We start from the raw sequence: 22,232 nt of genomic DNA, 5'->3' as shown, positions 1-22,232 counted from the left end.
TGTTCTACATACATTTCGCCGTCAAAAAGACACTTTTCCGATTTTTTTAATAACATTCAATAAAATTCAGTTTTGTTTTAATTTTGTTTATTTTTTATTTTATTTTTAATATGTATATTTTAAAAATTTTATGTTAATAAACTTTTTTATAAACAGTAAAATTTTAAGTACACTAATACCCGGTTGCGTCTTTTTAAAATTTTTGAAAAGGTTTGTACAAAGCTAAAACAGATAAGTACATAACAAAATTAGTAAGATTGACAAATCCTACAGTTGAAATGATAATCGATTTAGGGCCATTATTACAACTTGCCGTTATAGTTAAAGGTAACTTTAAGCAATAGAAAACTTAACTTTAAGTTTTTTCAGCTAAAAGGTAACTTTAACTATAACGGCAAGTTGTAATAATGGCCCTTAGATTACTAAAGTTAAAAAATACATACTATGTACATCGATATAGACTTTTGATTTTATTCTAAGAATTCCATATTTTTAATTTTAATATTTTTGTTATTTATTTTTGCATTATTCCCATGAATTGTTATTTTTTTGCAATAATAAAAACTATTTTTTAAATATATTAAATATTTTTTATTGAAAAATCTATTTTTTCAGCTAAAATTATGAGTCTCGGAACCAATTAATTGAAAATCAATACAACTGTATGGAAAATCGAGCTTATTATAAAATGTATAAAATTTCTTGCTCGATATCGAATGCAGATTTTTTAAATAAATACCGTTTTTTTATCAAATTGGCGTATGGTTAATTTAAAAAAATCTATGAATTTCCGATTTTTTGTCTTTTTTGTGCTTTTTTTTTTTGCATATTTATGGATTTTCTAATTGAATTTGAGAATAATTAAATTATATTTCAGAAATTTCCATTTGTATTTCAGAACTTTCCATTTGTATTTCAGCATTTTTAATTTATACTTAAAAAGTTACTAATTGTATATCTGGGGCCGAATTACAGCATTCGTATCGGAATTATAACAAAATATACTATGGGCAAAATATATTATTACAACTTGCCTTTATGTTCGAAATAGTAAAAGGTAACTTTAAGCTATAGAAAAAGTTAAATTTTACTATTTCGAACATAAAGGCAAGTTTTAATAATGGCCCTAAATTTCCTGTTCGATATCGAATGCCATAATCTCGAATAACAAAATTACGATCAGTTTTACCCGCTATCGATTGCGGTAATTCGGCCCTAGAATTTTGCAATTGTTTTTCAGAAATTTCTATTTGTATTTCAGAAATTTCAATTGGTATACAGAAATTCAATTGGAATTTTCTTAAATTCCATTATTTTAGAAATGGTGCAGTGTTAAAAAATACATCAGAAATTGAAAAGTAAAAACATACAAATTTAATAAAAATTTAAAAATAATTTGTTCTCCTTTTTGGTTTTGCATTTTTTTTTTGCAATTTTTATACTTTTTTTCTTGATATTTTTTTCTATAAACACCGATTTTTGTGCATTGTGTGCAAGTTGCAAATCATCTAAATCGGAAAAGAAATTGGTCAAAATCATAGATGGGGGTAGTGCACTAATTTTGCAGTTTGCACTAATACTTAGTGATAGTGCAAAATTAGTGCAATCATTTTGTTCATATTTAGTGATGAGTTGAAAATTAGCAGCCTCACTAAACATTAGTGATAGTGAGTTAAAAAATTTTGCACTCAAAATTAAATTAGTTGATTTAAAAAAATGCAATCATCAGTTTATTGCAACTTTTTTGTATGCACTAATTTGAGTGCAACTTCAAATTGTGGACTAAATTTTTAAGTTCAAAATGGTTTAAGTTTATTTCTGTACACTAATTTAAAACTTAAGACTAATATTTCATTAAAAATAACAAAAAATATTACAAATTTTTATTTTTCGAATTTGGATTCAACAATTTCATGACTACTCATTTTTGAAAATTTAGTGATGTTATGTTTAATGCAGCCTTTTTTTGATTGGAGGTTAAAATTTTGCACTAATTAATTGTAGTGCAGATTTTTGCACTAAATCTTCGTTTAGTGATAGTTAAAAAATTATCACTATCACTATTTTTTTTTTTGTGCTAGTTAAGAATTATGCATTATCACTAAAGCTGATAAAAAATAGTGCAAACTAATTTTTTTGCAATTTTAGTGAGTGATGGTGCAATGCTGATTTCAATCAACATTTAGTGCACTACCCCCAACTATGGTCAAAATTTATTGTGTTACTACTGACTGCAAACATGTATTTGCATGAAAATCGCAGCCCTGGTAATAAATTAAGTAATGGAATGATTGAGATCCAATTTTAATCTGATTTTGAATGTGGAATTACGTATTCTTTCGAACCCTTGATACATGCAAGAGAAGTACAATGCAGTATAATGATTTATAGGATACAATTTCAGAATCTGTTAATCAACCAACCCTTTTTACACATACGAAACAAATTACAAAAAAAAACATTTTTTTCCTTTGGTCTATAACTGATAAACGGTTAATTTTAGATTTTTTTAAATGCCATCTTACAACGGAAAATAGGTATTCAACAAATAAACATCACATTTCAGCTTGTTTTATCTAATATAAACAATAAACAAATAATTTCCGATTCCAATTCCTAATCTCAATGAGAAATACAAACCTTGTTATCGATGAATAATGAAAACATATTATGGATGGATCTTCTTTATAATAAAGAAATAAAATTTCCAATTTTATTTAATAAAAAATAAAACGCAGGAGTGTTCCAACCATTTGACAAAGGTAGAAGCACAACTATAAAAACTAAAAGTAACGTTAGTCTGTTTGCTTAGGCAGTTTCCATGGGCTGAGCAGCAGTCTCTTCCGTGTATTTGCCCTTGTCCTTGCCCAAAGCGGCCAATCGTCCCTTGCCGCGACGTTCCAAAATAGCTTTACGGTCCTTGTCCAATTTCAATTTGACAATCAAACATTTGGAGGGATGAATACCAACGTAGACATTGGTACCATTGGCGTTCTCGCGTTGGATCTTTTCAATGTATACGACGAACTTTTTACGATAGGATTGTACAACTTTTCCAACCTGGTTGCCCTTGAAGTGGCCGCGGACTACTTGAACTTCATCGTCCTTGCGGATAGGCATGGAACGGACATTGTACTTTTGACGCAACTCCTTGGAAAGGGGAGCAGACATAAGACGACGACGAATGTGAGAGGGGGCCTGGAAATGACGCTTGCGGTTCTTTCTGCGAGAAGATGTTACAAACTTGTTCAATTTCATGTTGGCGGCTCAAGTTGCGTTCACTAAAACAAAACAGAAACAAATGCCTTATTAGTTTGTTATTTCACCAACGAACAATTTAAATACGTATTTAGCGCTAATGAAAATGTTGCACACTTTTAATTAAATCACACTGTCCAATATCATTTACATAGATTTATTTACATATTCTTTTATCATGGCATGTTCATGTTTTTTCAGCACTCTCGCTTTTTTTGGACTTTTATTTTCTACATTTTCATTAACACTTTAAAGAAAATTTTTGCACTTCAACTTAATTTAATATTTTAGTTATATTTTGCATTCATTAATTTCTTTTAGAATATTTGTTTAATTACGATGTTTTTTGATAAAAATTCTACTCGAAAAAAACTTACACCAAACAACTATCGTAAAAATACGAAAAAGAAAGAATTTGACAGTTGCACTGTCGGAAGTAAAAAGATGTCAAACAACATTTCGTTCAGTTTCATATACGTCAAACATAATACAACACTGTTCTTAACGAAAACAAAAGAGTTGTATTTTACAAAATAATGTTATATTACCCTTAGGGGTTTCGAATGAATTAATTGAACAATTTTGAATTGTGTAAAGATTTAACAAAATATATGGTTAATTATTTGTTCAGTTAAAAATAAATAATTTAAAGTATCATTTGTGAATACTTTGCGTCTTAAACACAAATTCTGGCAGACTAGAAAATAATAGTATGCTTCGAAACTCATTACTCGCAAACCCTATCTATGCCATTCGACACTTGTTGGTATGAACTGGGAATCAAAGGGAATAGAAAAAAACAAAGAAATAAATAGAAAAGTAGAAAAATACGGATTTAATCACACGTGCCGGAATTGATTCTTAAAAATTGCAAAACAAAAAAATTAAAATGGAAATGATGGTTAGTAAAATTAATGACCTACGATTAATAATAATTATAGAGGAAAATGATATTTTAGGAAGGAGCTTCACTTTTATCTCGACCAGCTGATGAATTTGGCAATGACGGTTTAGTAGAGGAAATGTGGGCAGTAAAGGCCATGGATCATGCCGAAGTGTATTTTAATGTAAGTCATAAATACATGCATTCCTACGTACTTAACAATAAATTAACTAAATCTTAATGTAAAATTTGCAGCTACTGACAAGTGTCCATCCATCTTGCATTAAACTGACACCATATGATGATCAAATATATCAAACATTTCGTCAAGATTTTCCAAACTTGAAGGTCGACGTTTTGACCGACGATATACTTAAATCTCCGGAAGCGAAGCATGAATGGCGACAGTTCGCAGATAAGTTCAACAAGTTGGAAGATTATTCCTATGGCACCTTAATGCGCTCCAGTTCTTCAGAAGAATTTTCTCCCGACAACTCTATTTTAGTTGTACGCATTCAATTCCTTGCTATAGAAATAGCAAGAAATCGCGAAGGATACAATAATGAAGTGCACCAAAAATTTCGTCCAGCTCCAAAATCTGCCACAATACCAAGTGAAAATAAATTATACCAAGAAGTTTCTAAATAGATTTTATTATCTATTAAATATAAGATTTTAAACATAGAATTATGGGTCGATTACGGTTGGCAACCGAACTTCAGTTGCGTTGCCACAAATTTCTGGTTGCCAACAATGATACCTGCCAGTTGCCAATTGTAATAACATTTTGGAAACTTACAACGAAACTTTAGTTCGGTTGCCATCCATAATAGACCCATTAGACTATTTTTTATTAAAAACAAAATGCTAATATAGTCAATCAGTTAATATTTATTACGTTTAAGAAAGATTTGAACAAATATTTGTTTTTATTGGCCCGGACATAGCTTAGCTTTACTCTCTAAAAGAATATACTGTATGGGTTCGCAAATGAAAAATATAGAAAATCTTATATATAAATGGACCACACGTTTTTTTGTGGTACACTTTTAAGTATGTTATTGTCCACCAATATTGATGAAACTTATATGGTTTAAAAGGTTATTTTCTCTAGATGTACACAATATAAATTTTTTTTAAAAAATTCTTTCCAGTACAAACTTATCACTATTGGTGAAGCGTATAATAAACGAAATATTAGAAAACCGTAAAACTGCCATTTGAAAATAAGAGATTTCACTCCGATAAAAAATTGTTTTAATAAATAGGGAATTAATTCTACTTTAGATCGGAATGATAATCATGTTATTTCCTATTATGATTATCCAATTTAATTTTTTTTATTGAAGTGTTTCAAAGTTTAAATGGTAGTAAATAGAAGAGACTTTGGCGATTTGTACAATTGATTATATTATATGCAAAAACTTGGAAAATATAGGTCAAAAAATCATTCGGAAATTTAATAAAAATATGTGAATAAATTTTGCTCGATATAACGAATATTTCAATTTAACGATATCAGCCCAATTATGAATAAAAATTCCGAGGGAGTTTTTCCCTTTTCTCATTTTTTTCCTATTCAATTTCAATGAGAAAAAAACTCTCGGGGAACAAACGTATCCAAAACCGGTCAACCGGTTTTTTCATTTTTGTAAACTCCATCGGTTTCGGTTTTTTTATCTTTTCGAATTTTGTAACCCGTCATCAGAAGAATTAAAAAAAGTATTTGTAAATGTGTTTTCAGACAATACTGAACAATACAAAAACTTGATTTTCAGTTTCAAATAATGCTGGGCCTGATTCAGAAACACGAACCGGTCAACCGGTTTTTTCATCTTTGTAAACTCCATCGGTTTCGGTTTTTTTTAACTTTTCGAATTTTGTAACCCGTCATCAGAAGAATTAAAAAAAGTATTTGTAAAAGTGTTTTCAGACAATACTGAACAATACAAAAACTTGATTTTCAGTTTCAAATAATGCTGGGCCTGATTCAGAAACACGAAATGAAAACCATTTTCAATTTTTTGTATGAAAACACTCAAAAATTATTTAAAAATTTAGTGATTACATAGCTAGCAATATATCAAAAAACGTTTTTCCAACTTAAATATATTTATACCAAACTACTTCTATTCATTGGGGGATACATTTGGCTACCTCAAACGGACATTAGGGCGGCTCTCATTTATCCGTTGTGTGAAATATAGGATGATATTTGCGACTTTGATTTTCCAACAGAATTCGAATTAGACGCCGTAGTTTATTTAATAATATAAAAACAATTGTTTTTAATTTTGGGATACTTAGCTGGTGTACAAATCTATCGTTTAAAATAAAAAATTTATCAGTACGCTGAAATTCACAACTTTATATTTCAAATGGCACAAAAACGGCTGAAGAGTTTTGCTCGAAACTTTGCACCTGGGCAAGAACTTAAATATCTAAAATTCCTCCGAGCCGCTTGACGATAAAATGTTTTGTTCGGACATAAATTGAAAAAATCTAAAAAAAAACTGAAAAAAATGCAAAATTATTATTTTTTTTTTGACATTTTGCTATAAATATCTCAGAAACTAAGAATTGTATTGTTAAGCGGCTGGGAGGAATTTTAGATTGGATAGTAGTTTATACAAAATTTTTCAACAGGATCGGTCAAGAACTCCCTGAGTTAGAGAGGGTCAAAATTTTACATTTTGGCCAAACAGGTGTTTTTTCTCATGCTATTGCTCTTAGCAAAATTTGTTCCAAATAGTTTAGATAGCTATTTCTTCAATATTTGGAAAAAAAATATAAAAATAAAAAATGTTTGATTTTTTTTGCAAATGAAAAAAAGTTTTTGATTTTGCAAAAAAAAAGTCAACTATTTTTTATTTTTAATTTTTTTTCGAATGATTGATGAAAAATATACATATATAAAATTGAATAAAATCGTTTGATATTAATAACTTAATTATAAAAAAACAGATTCCGTGTAATATTTATTACTTTTACGTCTAAATTTCTTATTTTTTGTCAGAATTTCATCACAGATACACATCTGCTCAAAATAATAGATACACCTAATTGGAAAAAATTTAAATGGCGGTAACATTGAACATTTCCTCGCAAGCGTTAAGCGCACCATACACTATCAAAATACTCATCAAGCACTATGGTAGTATTAGTGAAAATGTGTTTGTATGTGTGACACCGACAACGCTTGATGGAAAATCAAAAACATTTTGATTTTTAGCATGCTTGATGTCACTTTTTGATAGTGTATGGTGTTTTCTCATCAATCACGAAGTCATTTACAAAAATATTTCAAGGCGTGAGGTTGATGAGCGTGTCGGATGAAGAGAATAATTTGTTTATATTACATATTTCGCTTATTATTTTGATTTTTTTCTTTATTCTCAACATGTTCTCGTTATTGCAATTAAAGTTACATACGATATTGACATTTTTAAATACATTTTAGTGCAAATAAAAATTAAATATAATTCCCGCTATTGGTGTTAACACCACAAAATCGAAAATAAAATGCAGATTGACGAGTCATCAATCAAGTGTACATCAAAGCATCAAATTACACGTACACGAAAGTGACATCAAGCATTTTGATAGTGTATGGTGCCCTTTAAGAATACATCATATTATTAAAATTTCTATCTGGCAATGTCATGTCAGTCAAAAATCTGGCAACTATTTGCTTTCATGTTGATTTTTAAAAACGAATTTATTTGAATTACAAAAAATTATTTGCTCATAAAAATAGATACACATCAGTAATTTGTAATTTGTTTATATATAATTTTTTTTTTGTGCAATTTTTTGTTCCTATTTACGTGAAACAGTAAGTATAATTTAAATTTTAGCAACAATTTTATAAAAAATAGGACTCTTTTGAAGAAAATGGGACGAAATCATCATTGTACCGAAGATGAGAAAAAAATTGTTCAAACGATGAGAAATCAAGGAAAATAATTACGGGAAATAGCAAAGAGCATAGGAAGATCTTTACATTTTGTCCAAAATGCTTTATCTAAAAAACAAAAAAGAGAAACTCGCGGTAGACCAAAGAAAACCAGTCCAGAAACAGATAGGCGGATCGTCCTTATGGTTAAAAAAGACCCTTTCATATCATCGAAAGCTATTTCTGCGGAGCTATGTAACGAAATCAGTCCACAAACAGTTCGTCGTCGTTTTTTTTTTACAAGCTAAATTGCCGGGAAGAATTGCCAGAAAAGTGCCACTAATGCGCCAAAAAAATATCAAGACAAGATTAGAATTTGCTAAAGAGCACTTACAATGGTCCGGGTGTGAAGGCGAAAAAAAATGGAGAAATATTTTATGGAGCGACGAAACAAAAATAAATTTGTTTGGAAACGACTGCCAAAGAAATGTACGCCGACCAAAAGGAAAAGAATTCCACGTTAAATTTACAAAAAAGACGGTAAAACATGGCGGGGAAAACATAATGGTTTGGGGTTGCTTTTCATGGAATGGTGTTGGTCCGATATTCCGAATAGAAGATACCATGAATGCTAGTGGGTATAGAGACATATTGGAAAACGTAATGCTTCCATATGCATCGGAAAATATGCCATTAATATGGACATTCCAGCAGGACAACGACCCAAAACATAGTTCAAGATTAGTTAAAAACTGGTTCTTGGAGAATAACGTACCTGTTTTAAGCTGGTCCAGCCAATCCCCTGATTTAAACCCAATAGAAAACTTGTGGAGTGAATTAAAGATAAGGCTTTCGAAGGAAGTTTTCAAAAATAAAGACGATTTATGGGAGAAAACGCAAAAAATATGGTACGAGATTCCATTGGAGAAGTGTCAGAACTTGATATCCAGTATGCCCAGAAGAGTGGAGAAAGTTTTACAAAACAAATGTGGATATACTGGATACTAGCTTTACTTTAATAATAAACTAATTTTTTTAAGATAAAGTTTATTAGCTTTTGTTTAATAAGAATTTTTAAAAATGTATCTATTATTATGAGCACCAAATTTTTCGAAATTTAATTTACTTTATAATATTTATTATTAATTATGAAATATTTTGTTTTTGTTTTTTACTCTCCTTTTAACTATAAATAAAAATCGACTGAATTTTTTTTATAATTTTACAATATACCATTATTTTTTTTCGTTTTTAAAAAATAAATTTTGGTGTATCTATTATTTTGACCAGATGTGTACCTCTTTTGAAAGGTTTTGAAATTATCTATTTTTCTGTTTCACCAATTCTTGCAAACCACCAACCACAAGGTGGTGGTAATGACATTTTTCTTATACAGCCCAATTATGAATAAAAATTCCGCGGGAGTTTTTTCCCTTTTCTCATTTTTCCTATTCAATTTCAATGAGAAAAAACTCCCGGGGAACAAACTCCCGCGGAATTTTTTATTCATAATTGGGCTGATAAATTTAAGAAAATACATCTTATTTGGATTTTTTTCGAAGTTGGAAGTTGGTGCATTCAGAAAAAATTTAGACCTAACACTCCTGGATAAATTTGCGGAACATTATCAAGCCTATTTTTTGGTTTTAAGGGTCAAAATGGCGATTTTCGGGGGTAACATAAAAATAACGGTATCTTTTCAAAAAATTCAGAAATAAAAAAGTCGTAGAACAAACATTGTTTCTGATACCCCAGAGATTCATTTTCAACAATAAAAAAGTTCTTTTTCGCAAAAAGTAGATTCATTTAGATATTCATTTAGTAAAAGATAATATTATTAAAAATTAATTTAAAATGATAAATCATATAAAAACTCAAAACGCAACGGACAAAACAAAAGCACCCTTTTATAAGATGTTTAAAAATTTGACTCGGTACTGCATATTTGCAATGTGAGTTACGGGAATCACAATAAATGCATTTAAAAATTCCAAAAGATAAAAATAATGGAAGGCGTAGTGTGTAAACTTTAAGTTTTATACAGTTTATTGTTAAAAAAAAACAATGATAAGGAACAAGTACTCCAGTGAATTTAAAATTAAAGTTATTGAAGACTGGAAGACGGGCTTATCACTACATGAATTGAGTAAAAAATATTCAATTAACATCAGTTATTTTCAGACTCGTTTCAAAATTTTTTAAGACTGGCCGCATATCACCGGTGCATTCTACACATCGTTCGCATAAAACCACACGATATGATGATGCCTTGATCAAAAGCTTATCACTACATGAAATGAGTAAAAAATATTCAATTAACATCAGTTATTTTCAGACTCGTTTCAAAATTTTTTAAGACTGGCCGCATATCACCGGTGCATTCTACACGTCGTTCGCATAAAACCACACGATATGATGATGCCTTGATCAAAAGAGCAATACAAAAAGATTGTAAAGCATCCGCTAGTCAAGTGAGAACAAGTTAAAGATTATGCGTTAGCGAAAGAACAATCGGTAGAAGAGTAGTAGAAGCCCGTTTATTCAGCTGACGACCAGCAAAAAAAACATTTCCATCAGCAAAGAACAAGAAAGCTACACTGAAGTTTACCAAAGCCAGCATCGACTGGAGTGTACTAAAATGGAAGACAGTACTGTTTCCTGACGAATCCAAATACAGCTTAAAAAGTTCCGCTGGAATAAGGCGTGTACGCAGACCAAAAGGAGAAAGATTGAATCCTAAGTATTGCAAAGGAACAATTAAACATGGAGGAGGCAATGTAATGGTCTGGTGATGCTTTTCTGGTCAAGGATTTGGGCCAAATCATAAAATTTATGGGATTATGGATCGCTTCATGTACCGTGATGTATTGAAAGATGTAATGTTGCCTTATGCCAGTGAAGAGATGCCACTTATAGGGAGCTTCCAACAGGATAACGATCTAAACACACCTCCAATGTTTGTAAGACTTGGCTTCAGAGCAAAAAGATTCATCCTTGAAGGGGTGCTTTAGTTTTGTCCGTTTCATTTTCTACCTTAAAGTATTTTTTGATTTTAAGTTACCTCTTATGGAAAGGTTAACTTTGGAAGTATTTGTTTATCAATAATAAACATATTAACAAATGAAAATAATACATAATAGATATTTAAAACTTTGTTTTTATACAAAAAAATACCATATGAAAAAAATGCACTGAGGGGGTGCTTTAGTTATGACCAATACTATAGCTATAAATAAATATTACATTTTTCTTGTGTAGTTAGTTTGCATAGTTTTGCCTATAAATTCTATGCATTTTAAAACTCTAGTTTCCCAAAACTCCTATTCTATTCAAATTTACAGGTTTTATTCAGAAATAGTTAGAATTAATCAAATAAACAAAATATATTGAAATTTTTAGTACGGAAACGATCTCCTATAAAAGTTGTAAACCTGACAAGTACATCGAATTTAGGCAACACTAAGCAGAACATTTTAATTTTTATTTTTTTTAATTAATAATTGAATATAATATACATATGTATGTGTATGTGTATAGTATATAAATATGTTTATGCCATCCTGCTCCTTAAATGAAGTACATGGGGTTCCTGTTCAAAAATTCGGGTCTGATTAGACGACGTTCATACTCCTTGTTCAAGTTGTTATCAAATCTTTGTGTCCTGAAATATTTGTAGAACATTATATATATGTATGCATTATAGGTATTACTATTTGTTTGTAATTAATCTCACCCCTCCAAGTACACGCGACCACGGAATGCTACCAAATGAGCCAGGTAGGCTGGGGCCGGATATGATACGGCACGATTACATCGTGGAAACAAATGACAGAGATTATATGTCAATTTTTGCAATAGATTTATGTCGAATTTTGAATCATCCAAAATGACATTATAGCGTGTGGGTCTGGCTGTACCCTGTATGGACTGGTGGCTAACCATGAAGAACTGCACTTCATTGGGATGAGTTATGTGTTGATCGACCACCGTGCCCGCCTGAACATTGTTAAAGTCCCTGTCATGCTGTGGTTGTGTAAGTGGGAAAAACCGAGTATGATGACGTTTAACTACTATAACGCATGTTAGCTTTGGACTGAAGCCCTGCAAACGATATAAGCATAATGTATAATTTCAAAAAAAATTCAACAGTACTTTTACCATTTTCTTGCAAGCACTTCTAATGGCACGAATTTCTTCGCGTTCCACAATAGGAAACTGACCATCTGACACACCGTCGCGATAATAAATTATTAGGCTGGGGTAACTTTTCTGGTATTTATGGTAAACATCCAAATGGCGACGAACAATCGATTCCATATCTTCGATATTTTCAACAGTAGAACGTTGTAGACGATACTGACAGTTGTAACATGCACCATGTGCGTCATGTGAGGCAGCAACACCAACAACACTTGGTATATGCCTTTGATCTGGAGAGGGATGTGTTACATCGGCACCCAAGTACATAACATTCTTTATAGGTGCTAGTAAATTTAAATCTCTTTCCGGAGCAATTTTATGATTAGTACCATTTAATTTTCCATTTACTTTTAGCAAAATATTTGAAAATACTGTACGATCTTTGTTGGTTCGAAAAATGGTTTTGTCCTTAATACATTGTGTTAATATGCCAACCTCTAATTCAGCAGTTTGTTTAATTTTAGAATAAGGCGTACCTCTATCGGAGAGAACAACAAATACCTAAAAATAAAAAGTTCAAGAATTATGTTTGTATGCAAAAAACAACCACCAATAATCCGTCTCTGTATAATCTTAATCCTTTGCGCTTAGCTAAATTCGGGAATTTAGAAAAACAAATGATTTCAAAAAAATATAAAAATAAAAACTGACCAGATCGTATTTTTCGCTGGCAAGTTGTTTAAGCATTGTTTGCAAACTACGAAAATTGTAAGTTTTTATTTCTGCAGAGTTCTGCAAGTTCATATTCAGACTCTGAGATGTTTTGATGACCTGAAAATATAAAGAGATTTTTGAAATAATTAAACTTATCGACATAAATGCAGTACTTACATTCGATTTGAAAGATTCGAGATCGTGATATGATATACCACGATTGTTTGAGCTTTCTTCATAAAGGATTGCCCATTTATGACCATTAGGTGGTTTTGAAGTCATTAAAAACTTTAAATTGTCCATACGCCACGCTCCTTTAAAAGTTGTGACAGTTTGTCCTTGGAGATATTCCATATATGGCGCTGGCAACAGACGCATTGGAACTTTTATGAAATTCGAACCAATTCGTAAACCAAACTCACGTATTATTTGATTATCGTTGTGGGCGAAATATCTTAGTAATTCCATTATTTTTTGTTTGCGTCTGTTTGTGGAGGTTGCGGCGTAACGTATCATATTTTGAACTTGCCTATCTTTATCCTTGCGCTGTAATTTTTACCATGTTTATTTATTTTCTTTTCTATTAAGTTTTACTTTACAGACTTACATTAAGAGCTTGACCGCTGGGAATAGAACACAACTCCATGGGCAAGGAAATTTGTCGTACAGTTGAGCCAACACTTATACAATTAAGATTCGGATAATTTAATTGGTATCCTCGAGATTGGAAGTACTTTGCCACTGTGAGCTCTTTCCCGTCATCAGTTCTAAAAGTTTTTTGGGATGCAGGTTCTCCAATGTCTAAAACTTTATATTGTTTGGGAGGAGCACCGAAACTATCCGGTGGTCCATAGATGATATTCATTCCTTTTAAATACGTAGAAACATCTCTGAAACTTCTATCTGATCTTATATCTCTGGTTATATCGATGTTTTGTTGTTTTAAATAATCAGTTATAGTTGATTCACATGGAAACGATTTATGGGCAATATCCACATTTAAAAGTGGTTGTTCACCTAAAATAGCCGCTTGAAATAAACCAGTCCATGCCTCGTAACCATCCTGTAAATTGTATGCATCTTCAGGTCTACGGAAAAATGAACGTCCTACGCGAATTCCAAGTTTGTGATTGTTACTTGCCAATACAACTTCCAAAACTTGAAGAGCTCTCATAGGTTTATCGGAAACTCTTTCATTTTGATAGCTGAATAGATGAATAAATAGAATTATTATATTAGTATGTATGTATGTAATACATATATAATTCAAGGCGTATGACAAAATTCTTACGTTCTTAATGTTTCCAAATCCACAATACAACCATCAGTTTCCTTTATTTGTACCTGAAACTCTTTCATTCTATTACCGGAATCGGCGACCTACAATTGCAATAAATTGTTTGATTATAACGCTTTAATATTAACAATGAATTCTTAAATTACATACTTCTACTTTATGATCAATGGGAGCTTTCAAACGTTCCAATGTATAGCAACTTTTCATGCCATCAAATGACGAGGAGATGTCCGGAAACATTTCACGTGCACACTGTTCAAATGCAGGCCGTAAAAATTTTTTTGGTCTATCAGGAGTAATAGTGACATCATAGTGATATGCTTTTTTAGGCATATCTTTCAAATCTAATTTTACATAATTAACTTCGACAACACCAGGTTTTCCCAAGGTTCCACGAACAATACCATTACATGATTTCGCATTAACCGGTAGGGGACTCTCTAAAATAACAATAATGTGTTATAATATTTGTAATTACATACAATTAGTTATACGCAATTGGCAGTGAAGGAAAACATTGTTTTAAATAACGTTCCATTATTTTCGAAATTAATCGGGACTATTTCGATTTCTGAAATTTTACATTAAAGTGTACCACAACTGTTTTGTTTAGAAATATTATGTGGGACCAATCTGGTAACCCATAAATATTCAGAATATAAAATCTTATCTTGCTAATGAAACATATAACGCAGCGTTTTCAAACCATAAAAAGACAAAACGCATTTCACCATGTTCTGAAAACCACGCGATTTGCTATTGGTTTCAGTATGCACTAGCGGTTTGAAAACGCCAAATTTTTAGCGTTTTCGTTTGTCAGAACACCTGTTTGGCGTTTTCAAATCGAAAACGCAAATTTTCAGCTATATGCGCTTTTCAGAACATGGGCGTTTATTGTTAGTACCTATTTCTTTTCTTGTTCATAATTTCTCATTTGCGTCACCATAAAGTATCAGTAACTTATCGTCACCTAAGATGCAAAAGGGTATATTTTACGGGAGACAAAAAACTTAATAAAGTTAAAGGTGTTGCGGTTACAAATATGGGTTTCTTTCTTTAATAAAGTCGTTATTTTTTAAAAAAAATAGAAATCTAAAAATTTGTGAAGACGTGTGCCTTGATGCGCTGTACCAATATCCATTAAAAACTCAATTTTTAATTGTTTGGTTGTTACGCATTTCAGGTGACGATATATTCTGGATTAGATAACGGAGTCGATATTGCCATATCCGTATGTCTGTCCTATTTTTTTTTCTTTTACCTATTTTCCAACACTTTCATGAACCACTTTAAATTTATGTAATTTTCTTTGTAATATATATAAATATACCAACAATATCTTACCATCACTAATCGATAGTCCCTCCATTTGTTTTCCAATGTTCTGTTGCTGTTGGCCTTGGCGAGGTCGATTTTGATCTTGACTCCATCGCCCCTGTTGAGGTCTTTCTTGTTGATGTCCTCCACCCTGTTGAGGTCTTTCTTGTTGGCCCCTCCAGCCTCCTTGTTGTTGACTTTGTCCACGTTGTTGATCATACCTTTCGCGTTGTTGTTGACCACCTTCAGGTTGATGTTGACCTCTTCCACCTTGCTTTTGATTTGTACCACGTCCTTGCTGATCCTTTCCACCATGTTGTTGGCTAGAACCGCGTTGTTGACCTCCACCCCAAGCACCTTGTTGGGACTGTTGTTGAGGTTGACCTCCTCCCCAACCACCTTGTTGGGGCTTATGTTGACCTCCGCCTTGTTGGAGCTTTTGTTGTTGTTGTTGAGGTTGACTTCCGCCTTGTTGGTGCTTTTGTTGTTGTTGAGGTTGACCTCCTCGCCAAGAACCTTGTTGGGGCTTTTGTTGACCTCCTCCTTGTTGGGGCTTTTGTTGTTGTTGAGGTTGACCTCCACCTTGTTGGGGCTTTTGTTGTTGAGGTTGACCTCCACCTTGTTGGGGCTTTTGTTGTAGAGGTTGACCTCCACCTTGTTGGGGCTTTTGTTGTAGAGGTTGACCTCCACCTGGTTGGGGCTTTTGTTGTTGCTGACCTTGATGTGGTTGAGGACCTTTTTGTTGTCCATTACTTGAACCTATGAAAATATTTTAATTATTTTTTTTTTTATTATTATTTATTTTCAACAACCTAGCCTATTGGCCATAATCGGTTATAAATTATTTATTAGGGTATTCAATCGATTAACCGTTAATCGGTTAACCGATTAATTTTGGACGGTTAACTGTTCGAATAATTTAAAATTGCCGATTTTCAAATAACAAATAAACCGATTAATTTGTGTCGATTAACCGAAATTCCTTTTTTTACACTAACATATTTTTTTTGTATTTATTTTGTCCGTTTCTATTCAAATACAAATTTCAAATTAAAATTAGATATTTTTTGGAACATCCAATAAACATGTTTAGTGAGTATAACAACTGATATATTTAATTTACATGTATTTGAAACTATGTATATATTTACATGTATAGACGAAACTTTTTTTAGAAATGAGTCTTTTAGTTATCAGAACTAAATTAAACTATTAAAAGTATTCAAAATATAAAACAATCCAAAAAGTACTCCACATATACATTCAGCGAGAGAGTCTTTTTCCAAGAAAAGTTTTAATAAATCTAAAGAATCGTTTAAAAGGAAAACATTTAAATTATATTCTTTATTTAAAAGATTTTTTCAGAAGATCTCACTAAAACCCTAAAAAATACACATATCATTCATTTGCTGTAACAACGTCATAATTCAAAAAAATGTTTTATGACATTTTTTGAATGTTTTATGACATTTTACTATTTCTTAAAAATATAAATACATATAAATAGTAGATGTTAATATTTTTCTAATTTGTATATATCCCAAATTTTTACTTGTCAAATATCTCATACACAAAATAATAAAATTAACCGATTATTAACCGAATAAATCTAAATACCGATTAATTATTTGCTCGATTAACCGATTAAACCAGAACCCCGATTAATTGAATACCCTATTATTTATACAATGCTAACTTTGATTAATTTGTATGACGCTCCGTTTTATTTTTTACGTAAGTTTTCACAATTTTGTTTCTATTTTTAAAAGAGTAATAATTTAATTTATACGAAAATACAACAAAAAATTGTGGTTGGTGATATAGATTTAAAGATATAGAACGAAATATACCAATTTAACCATTTTATACGAAATTGTCAGAAAACTATTACATATCTTGGGGATTATGCGTTCAAGTTTTGCCTTTCAAGTTTTAATATAACAATACTATTTTACTAATACAATCACTAGTTTAAAAATTGAAACAGATTCGCTTTCAATTTCACTTTCAAGTTGGTATTTCTTTTTTGGAATTTAAAGTTTGATGGCGGAGTAACAAGACTCTCAATATCCCACATCGATTCAAGTAAGTCCCTAGTCGACCTATACACATAGGAAGCTGAAACGCTTAAACCTTCTTTAAAAATCAAGAGTGATAATAGTACTCCACCAGTTGATTTGAGTTTTAAATGGTACTCCACCAGTATCGATTGTGAGTTTTGTATGAAGTTGGTATTTTAATTTACAAAACTGTAATCAGCTACATTTTTTTTAAACAATGTAGTTTTTTCTTTTGCAAATATTCTGCCGCCATAGTTCTTTGTAGTGTTTTTACACATACTCTGCCGCAATATAAAACCATTTTTTTAAATTAAATATGTTTGTGAATAATAATAATAATATTAATAAACATAGTGATAAAGAGGTACATATACATACAATAGCCCAATAAAGTCTACATACAGGAATTCAAATTAAATTTTTTCGTTGAAAGCAGTATTTGTAAGTTAAAATTAATGAAATATATTTGTTTAAAAAATAAATTAACACTAAAAAAAATTAAAACAAAACATCACTTAAGTCGGGTTTAGCAACATTTCCTATCACGTCCAAAATTTCACCTTTATTAGACTTTTTTTTTGGTTTTTTGGGCTTTAATGTTCAAAATATTATGAAACTTAATAGCCCCGCGTGACCGAAAATAGATTTTTCGTTATTTTACTCAGAATCAATAACTCTAATAACAGAATCAAAAATGCTAAAATCGACATAAGACATGTATTATTATATATGTATCTCATAAAAAAACTGAAAAAACTGCTTTAAATTAAAGTAACATAATAATTTTTCCTGTATGTAGACTTTCTTGGGCTACTGTACATATATATTACACTTGTTGCCTATTGAAAATTTTATATTTTTTCGCAACTATTGAAAAGTGGTTGTAGAACGTGAAAATTTTCGATATCGATATTACTTTTTTGAGAACTGTCATTTCTTGCATATCTGTAATAATCTGTGTAGTATGTGTAAAAAACTTTAAATCAAAACTTGATAATGTGGCTGCAGGGATGGTGTATTCCGTATACGAATCTAAATATAAATATATTTTCGCAAAAATTTTCCCTTTTCCTGCATTTCTTTAATTGTGTAATTTTAATATATACTACATATATACGCTTTTTACCGCTTCTATGGAAAGAATTTTGAAACAATTTTTTATATTGTGCATATCTAGACAAATAACCTTTTAAAGCATATATATATCATCAATATTGGTGGACAATAAATAACATACATAAAAGTGTACCACAAAAAAACGTGTTGCCTATTTATATATAAGATTTATTGTGATAAATCATAAAAATGTTTTCAATTTGAGCCCATGTTTTGGAAAACTCAGCGTTTTCAAATCCAGTTTTCTTATCTTTGTAAACTCCACCGATTTCGGTTTTTTGACAAACCGGTTAACCGGTTTTAATGAAATATATTTTCTAAAGCTCATTCAAACATATTTATGAAAAACTTTGTTACCATTTTTAAAAATATTGATTTATTTTAAAGAAAATTGTAGCATTTGACAATATTTCATAAAAGATATAAAATAATTGCATAAAGAATTAAAAAATGCTAAATTTCCATTAAATAAAAATTTAATATAAACCGCTTAACCGGTTTTTTTAAAAGACAATAATCAAAACCGGATTTTTATAGGTATTTCTTTGTTGTCTAGAACGCCATGTAATCACTTTGGAATTGATTTTACCAAGTTTTGGCATACTTTAGTCTCTGTGTGGTTCGATACTTCTACTAAAAACTTTTTTAGCTAAACTTAAGTGTTTAATTTGTTTTATACAATCTCCTCATTCCATCCAAAGGTGCTCAATTACATTAAAGTCTGGGCTCTGTGCATGTGTTTCTATAAGTATGGGACAGTTATGTATCAACCAAAGCCTTGCAACTCCTGATGTGTACTTGCGACGTTGTCTTGATAAAAGGCAAAGTTCTTTGCGATACCAAATTTTTCAACACTTTGCTTTACATCTTGTCCGATTATGAGTAAATATAATTTTTTATTTTTCTTATTTGAAAGTTCGAGTTATTTTATTTTTGCGATTCCCTTATTCAATGATAGCGAATAAAATTTATAGAAATTTTGTTTTATATACGAGAATTAGCACCCTGTTGTAGATATGGGAAATTATCCCCGACCATTTCATAATTTCTTTGAAAATGCAATAATAACTATTAACAGTTATGCATTTTATATGTAATATTTGGATTTAAGCAAGACAATAAACCCACGCAGCTTTTTTTGATGATATACATACATACATACATACATAATACAAATAAAATTGTGTGATTCCCCCATAAACCCTACGTGTACTATATGAAATATGATACATATTTTGAAGATATTGTGAAATTAGCATTATAATACAAATTACCTGCTTCAGAATTCAGGGCCTGCTGTTGCGATTCATTTTTCTTGCCCGTGGAATCTTCGTCTTTCTTATACTCTAAATATTAATTGCGAGACAATAAAAAGTATTGTGTCCAGTGATTCTTCATAAATACAAATGACTTACTATTTTTCTTTCCCATTTTGCAAGTGTTATTTAAAAATATAAATTTTAAACTTTATGTTGTTTAAATTTATTGCTCGTAAACAAAATTATGAAAGTTATAATTTGTGTAGAAACTTTATTTAATCAAATATTATCCGAGTTCAGACAAATATTTTATTCTTCGTACTTGAGTTATTCGTACAATTTAGAGTTGCTTAAATATTGAGTATTGGGTACTCAATATACTGTATATTTTTACCGGTACCCAATACCAAAAAGCAATTACTCAATATTTTCATAGTTGTAGTTTTCAGCACATGTATACATTTTTCCATGTTGAATTATTATACCCTCCACCACCATAAGTGGTGAATGAGGGTATATATAAGTTTGTCATTCCGTGTGTAACATTGAGAAATATTCATCTGAGACCCAACAAAGTATATATATATATGAAATTCTAAGTCGATTGAGCCATGTCCGTCTGTCTGTCCGTCTGTGTAAAACACGCTCACGTCAAAATACGCAAACAAACTTAGTAGAGTTGCAAGAAAAATGTTTATTATTGTCAAGGCGTATTTAACAAGGTGACAGCAGTGGCGAATTGAAATAAATACAGGCGAATTCACTTATTTTTTATATATAGAGTTTGACATACGGGCGTACGGGCGGATATTTTTTATATATGTAGTTTGACATTTGTGCGTGCTCTTTCTATAATCAGCTGTGCTGCCGATGGCACCTTATTAAATGCACCTTGATTATTGTCCTAAGCAAGGCACCTTATTAAATGCACCTTGCCTTGGTCCTAAGCAGTTTGGTATTGAAAATCAGCGAAATCGGTACAGTGCAAGGTGCATATAATAAGGTGCCATCGGCAGCACAGCTGATTATAGAAATAGTACGCACAAATGTCAAACTACATATATAAAAAATATTCGCCCGTACGCCCGCATGTCAAACTCTATATATAAAAAATAAGTGAATTCGCCTGTATTTATTTCAATTCGCCACTGCTGTCACCTTGTTAAATACGCCTTGGTACAGTGGAACCAAAGTTATGAATTAAAATGTGGGACAACCTCAAAAAAAATTGATAATTTTCACATATTTTTGGTCATATTTGTAAATTTATTGCAGCTAATATCATAAAATTTTGCACTCGTTACTTTTATGATAAAAGGAGTAACTCTGGTGAAAATTATAAGAATCGGTCCATGATTTTAAATTGATATATGCTAATTTTGAACATTACAATTCATATTCCCCTGCAGATACTTTTGGATTTAAATAAAGTTAATGAATTTTGAACTACCGAAAATTTCCAAAATGTCTGAGTTTGAGTATTAAATGAAATAAATACACAAAAACATTCATTCACTCCCAGATTTCAGTTTGCTTTTAACAATTCCAGCTGCATCGCAATAATTGTAAACTTGTGGCCAAAAATCTAACAAATTTGTTGAAATTTCACCTTTAAAGATCTAAGTTTAATTGATATATGCTAATTTTGAAAATTACAATTCATATTCCTCTGCAGATAATTTTGGATTTAAATAAAGTTAATGAATGTATTTTGAACTACCGAAAATTTCCACATTTTAATATTGAAAATTCATTATATACTTTAAAAAGAGTTATATTTTCTGGTAACTGTTTAAGCATTTCTTTTAAAAGTTTTTTAAGTACAAAAAAACATTTTCTTTTAAAATTTCTACATCATATTATTCCATTTTTATATTTTGTAATTCCGTTCCAAATTCTGTGCCAAAATCAATAGATTCCAATGGCAGAAAAGAAAAAGAATCCGGCGAACCAATAGCCAATTTTAATGAGCATATTAAGTTATTAAGACCGCTTAAATATTTTAGAAGAAACAAGTAAGAGTGCTATATTCGGCTATGCCGAATCTTATATACCCTTCACCTTTGTTGTGGATGCATTATTATTTTTTATAATTAGTATATATGTATGTACATTGCCCACTTTCAGCGTACAGCATCCTAAATTTATCAAGAACACAAAAAACAACAACAACGCCAAACGAAACAAAACACCAAAAGAAAAAACAAAAACAAAATACCCAAGGCAATGAAACCAACACACATCCAAACATACGTTTAATTGTATAAAAAACAACAACAACGCCAAAAGAAAC

General features: G+C 30.8%; 3 protein-coding genes across 3 annotated transcripts; 1 reads left to right on the top strand and 2 right to left on the bottom strand.

The window, feature by feature from the left end:
- Nucleotides 1-2,681: 2,681 nt before the first annotated feature.
- RpL26 (ribosomal protein L26) lies at nucleotides 2,682-3,736 on the bottom strand. The gene is made up of 2 exons (XM_065504254.1): nucleotides 3,636-3,736; nucleotides 2,682-3,281 (listed from the first exon to the last, which is right to left on the bottom strand). The coding sequence occupies exon 2, from the start codon at nucleotides 3,256-3,258 to the stop codon at nucleotides 2,809-2,811; it is 450 nt and encodes a 149-aa protein (XP_065360326.1). The 5' UTR covers nucleotides 3,259-3,281; nucleotides 3,636-3,736; the 3' UTR covers nucleotides 2,682-2,808.
- A 274-nt stretch (nucleotides 3,737-4,010) lies between these two features.
- On the top strand, nucleotides 4,011-4,828 carry LOC135953923 (protein PBDC1). Its single transcript, XM_065503957.1, has 3 exons — nucleotides 4,011-4,159; nucleotides 4,218-4,325; nucleotides 4,397-4,828. Exons 1-3 carry the CDS (start codon nucleotides 4,148-4,150, stop codon nucleotides 4,787-4,789), a joined length of 513 nt encoding a protein of 170 aa, XP_065360029.1. The 5' UTR covers nucleotides 4,011-4,147; the 3' UTR covers nucleotides 4,790-4,828.
- A 6,656-nt stretch (nucleotides 4,829-11,484) lies between these two features.
- Nucleotides 11,485-20,251, bottom strand: AGO2 (Argonaute 2). The gene is made up of 11 exons (XM_065505641.1): nucleotides 20,096-20,251; nucleotides 19,955-20,026; nucleotides 15,532-16,263; nucleotides 14,338-14,627; nucleotides 14,182-14,270; nucleotides 13,498-14,095; nucleotides 13,068-13,436; nucleotides 12,888-13,007; nucleotides 12,195-12,737; nucleotides 11,770-12,137; nucleotides 11,485-11,697 (listed from the first exon to the last, which is right to left on the bottom strand). The coding sequence occupies exons 1-11, from the start codon at nucleotides 20,109-20,111 to the stop codon at nucleotides 11,604-11,606; spliced, it is 3,291 nt and encodes a 1,096-aa protein (XP_065361713.1). The 5' UTR covers nucleotides 20,112-20,251; the 3' UTR covers nucleotides 11,485-11,603.
- Nucleotides 20,252-22,232: the final 1,981 nt, after the last annotated feature.

The sequence above is a fragment of the Calliphora vicina genome, chromosome 3 (genome assembly GCF_958450345.1).
Source record: "Calliphora vicina chromosome 3, idCalVici1.1, whole genome shotgun sequence".
Lineage (NCBI taxonomy): Eukaryota > Metazoa > Arthropoda > Insecta > Diptera > Calliphoridae > Calliphora > Calliphora vicina.
Note: the sequence above shows the minus strand (reverse complement) of the source record. Positions and strands in the feature narration are given on the sequence as shown.

What these genes read in the sequence shown, in the direction of transcription:
- AGO2 (XM_065505641.1), bottom strand. An exon ending in GGCCCTGAATTCTGAAGCAG is followed by an intron (nt 16,264 to 19,954) that starts GTAATTTGTATT and finishes ATATTTTCATAG; the next exon opens with GTTCAAGTAATGGACAACAA. An exon ending in TCGAATCTTTCAAATCGAAT is followed by an intron (nt 13,008 to 13,067) that starts GTAAGTACTGCA and finishes TTATATTTTCAG; the next exon opens with GTCATCAAAACATCTCAGAG.
- LOC135953923 (XM_065503957.1), top strand. An exon ending in ATGCCGAAGTGTATTTTAAT is followed by an intron (nt 4,326 to 4,396) that starts GTAAGTCATAAA and finishes TAAAATTTGCAG; the next exon opens with CTACTGACAAGTGTCCATCC.
- RpL26 (XM_065504254.1), bottom strand. Translation starts at nt 3,258, where the DNA reads ATGAAATTGAACAAGTTTGTAACATCTTCTCGCAGAAAGAACCGCAAG.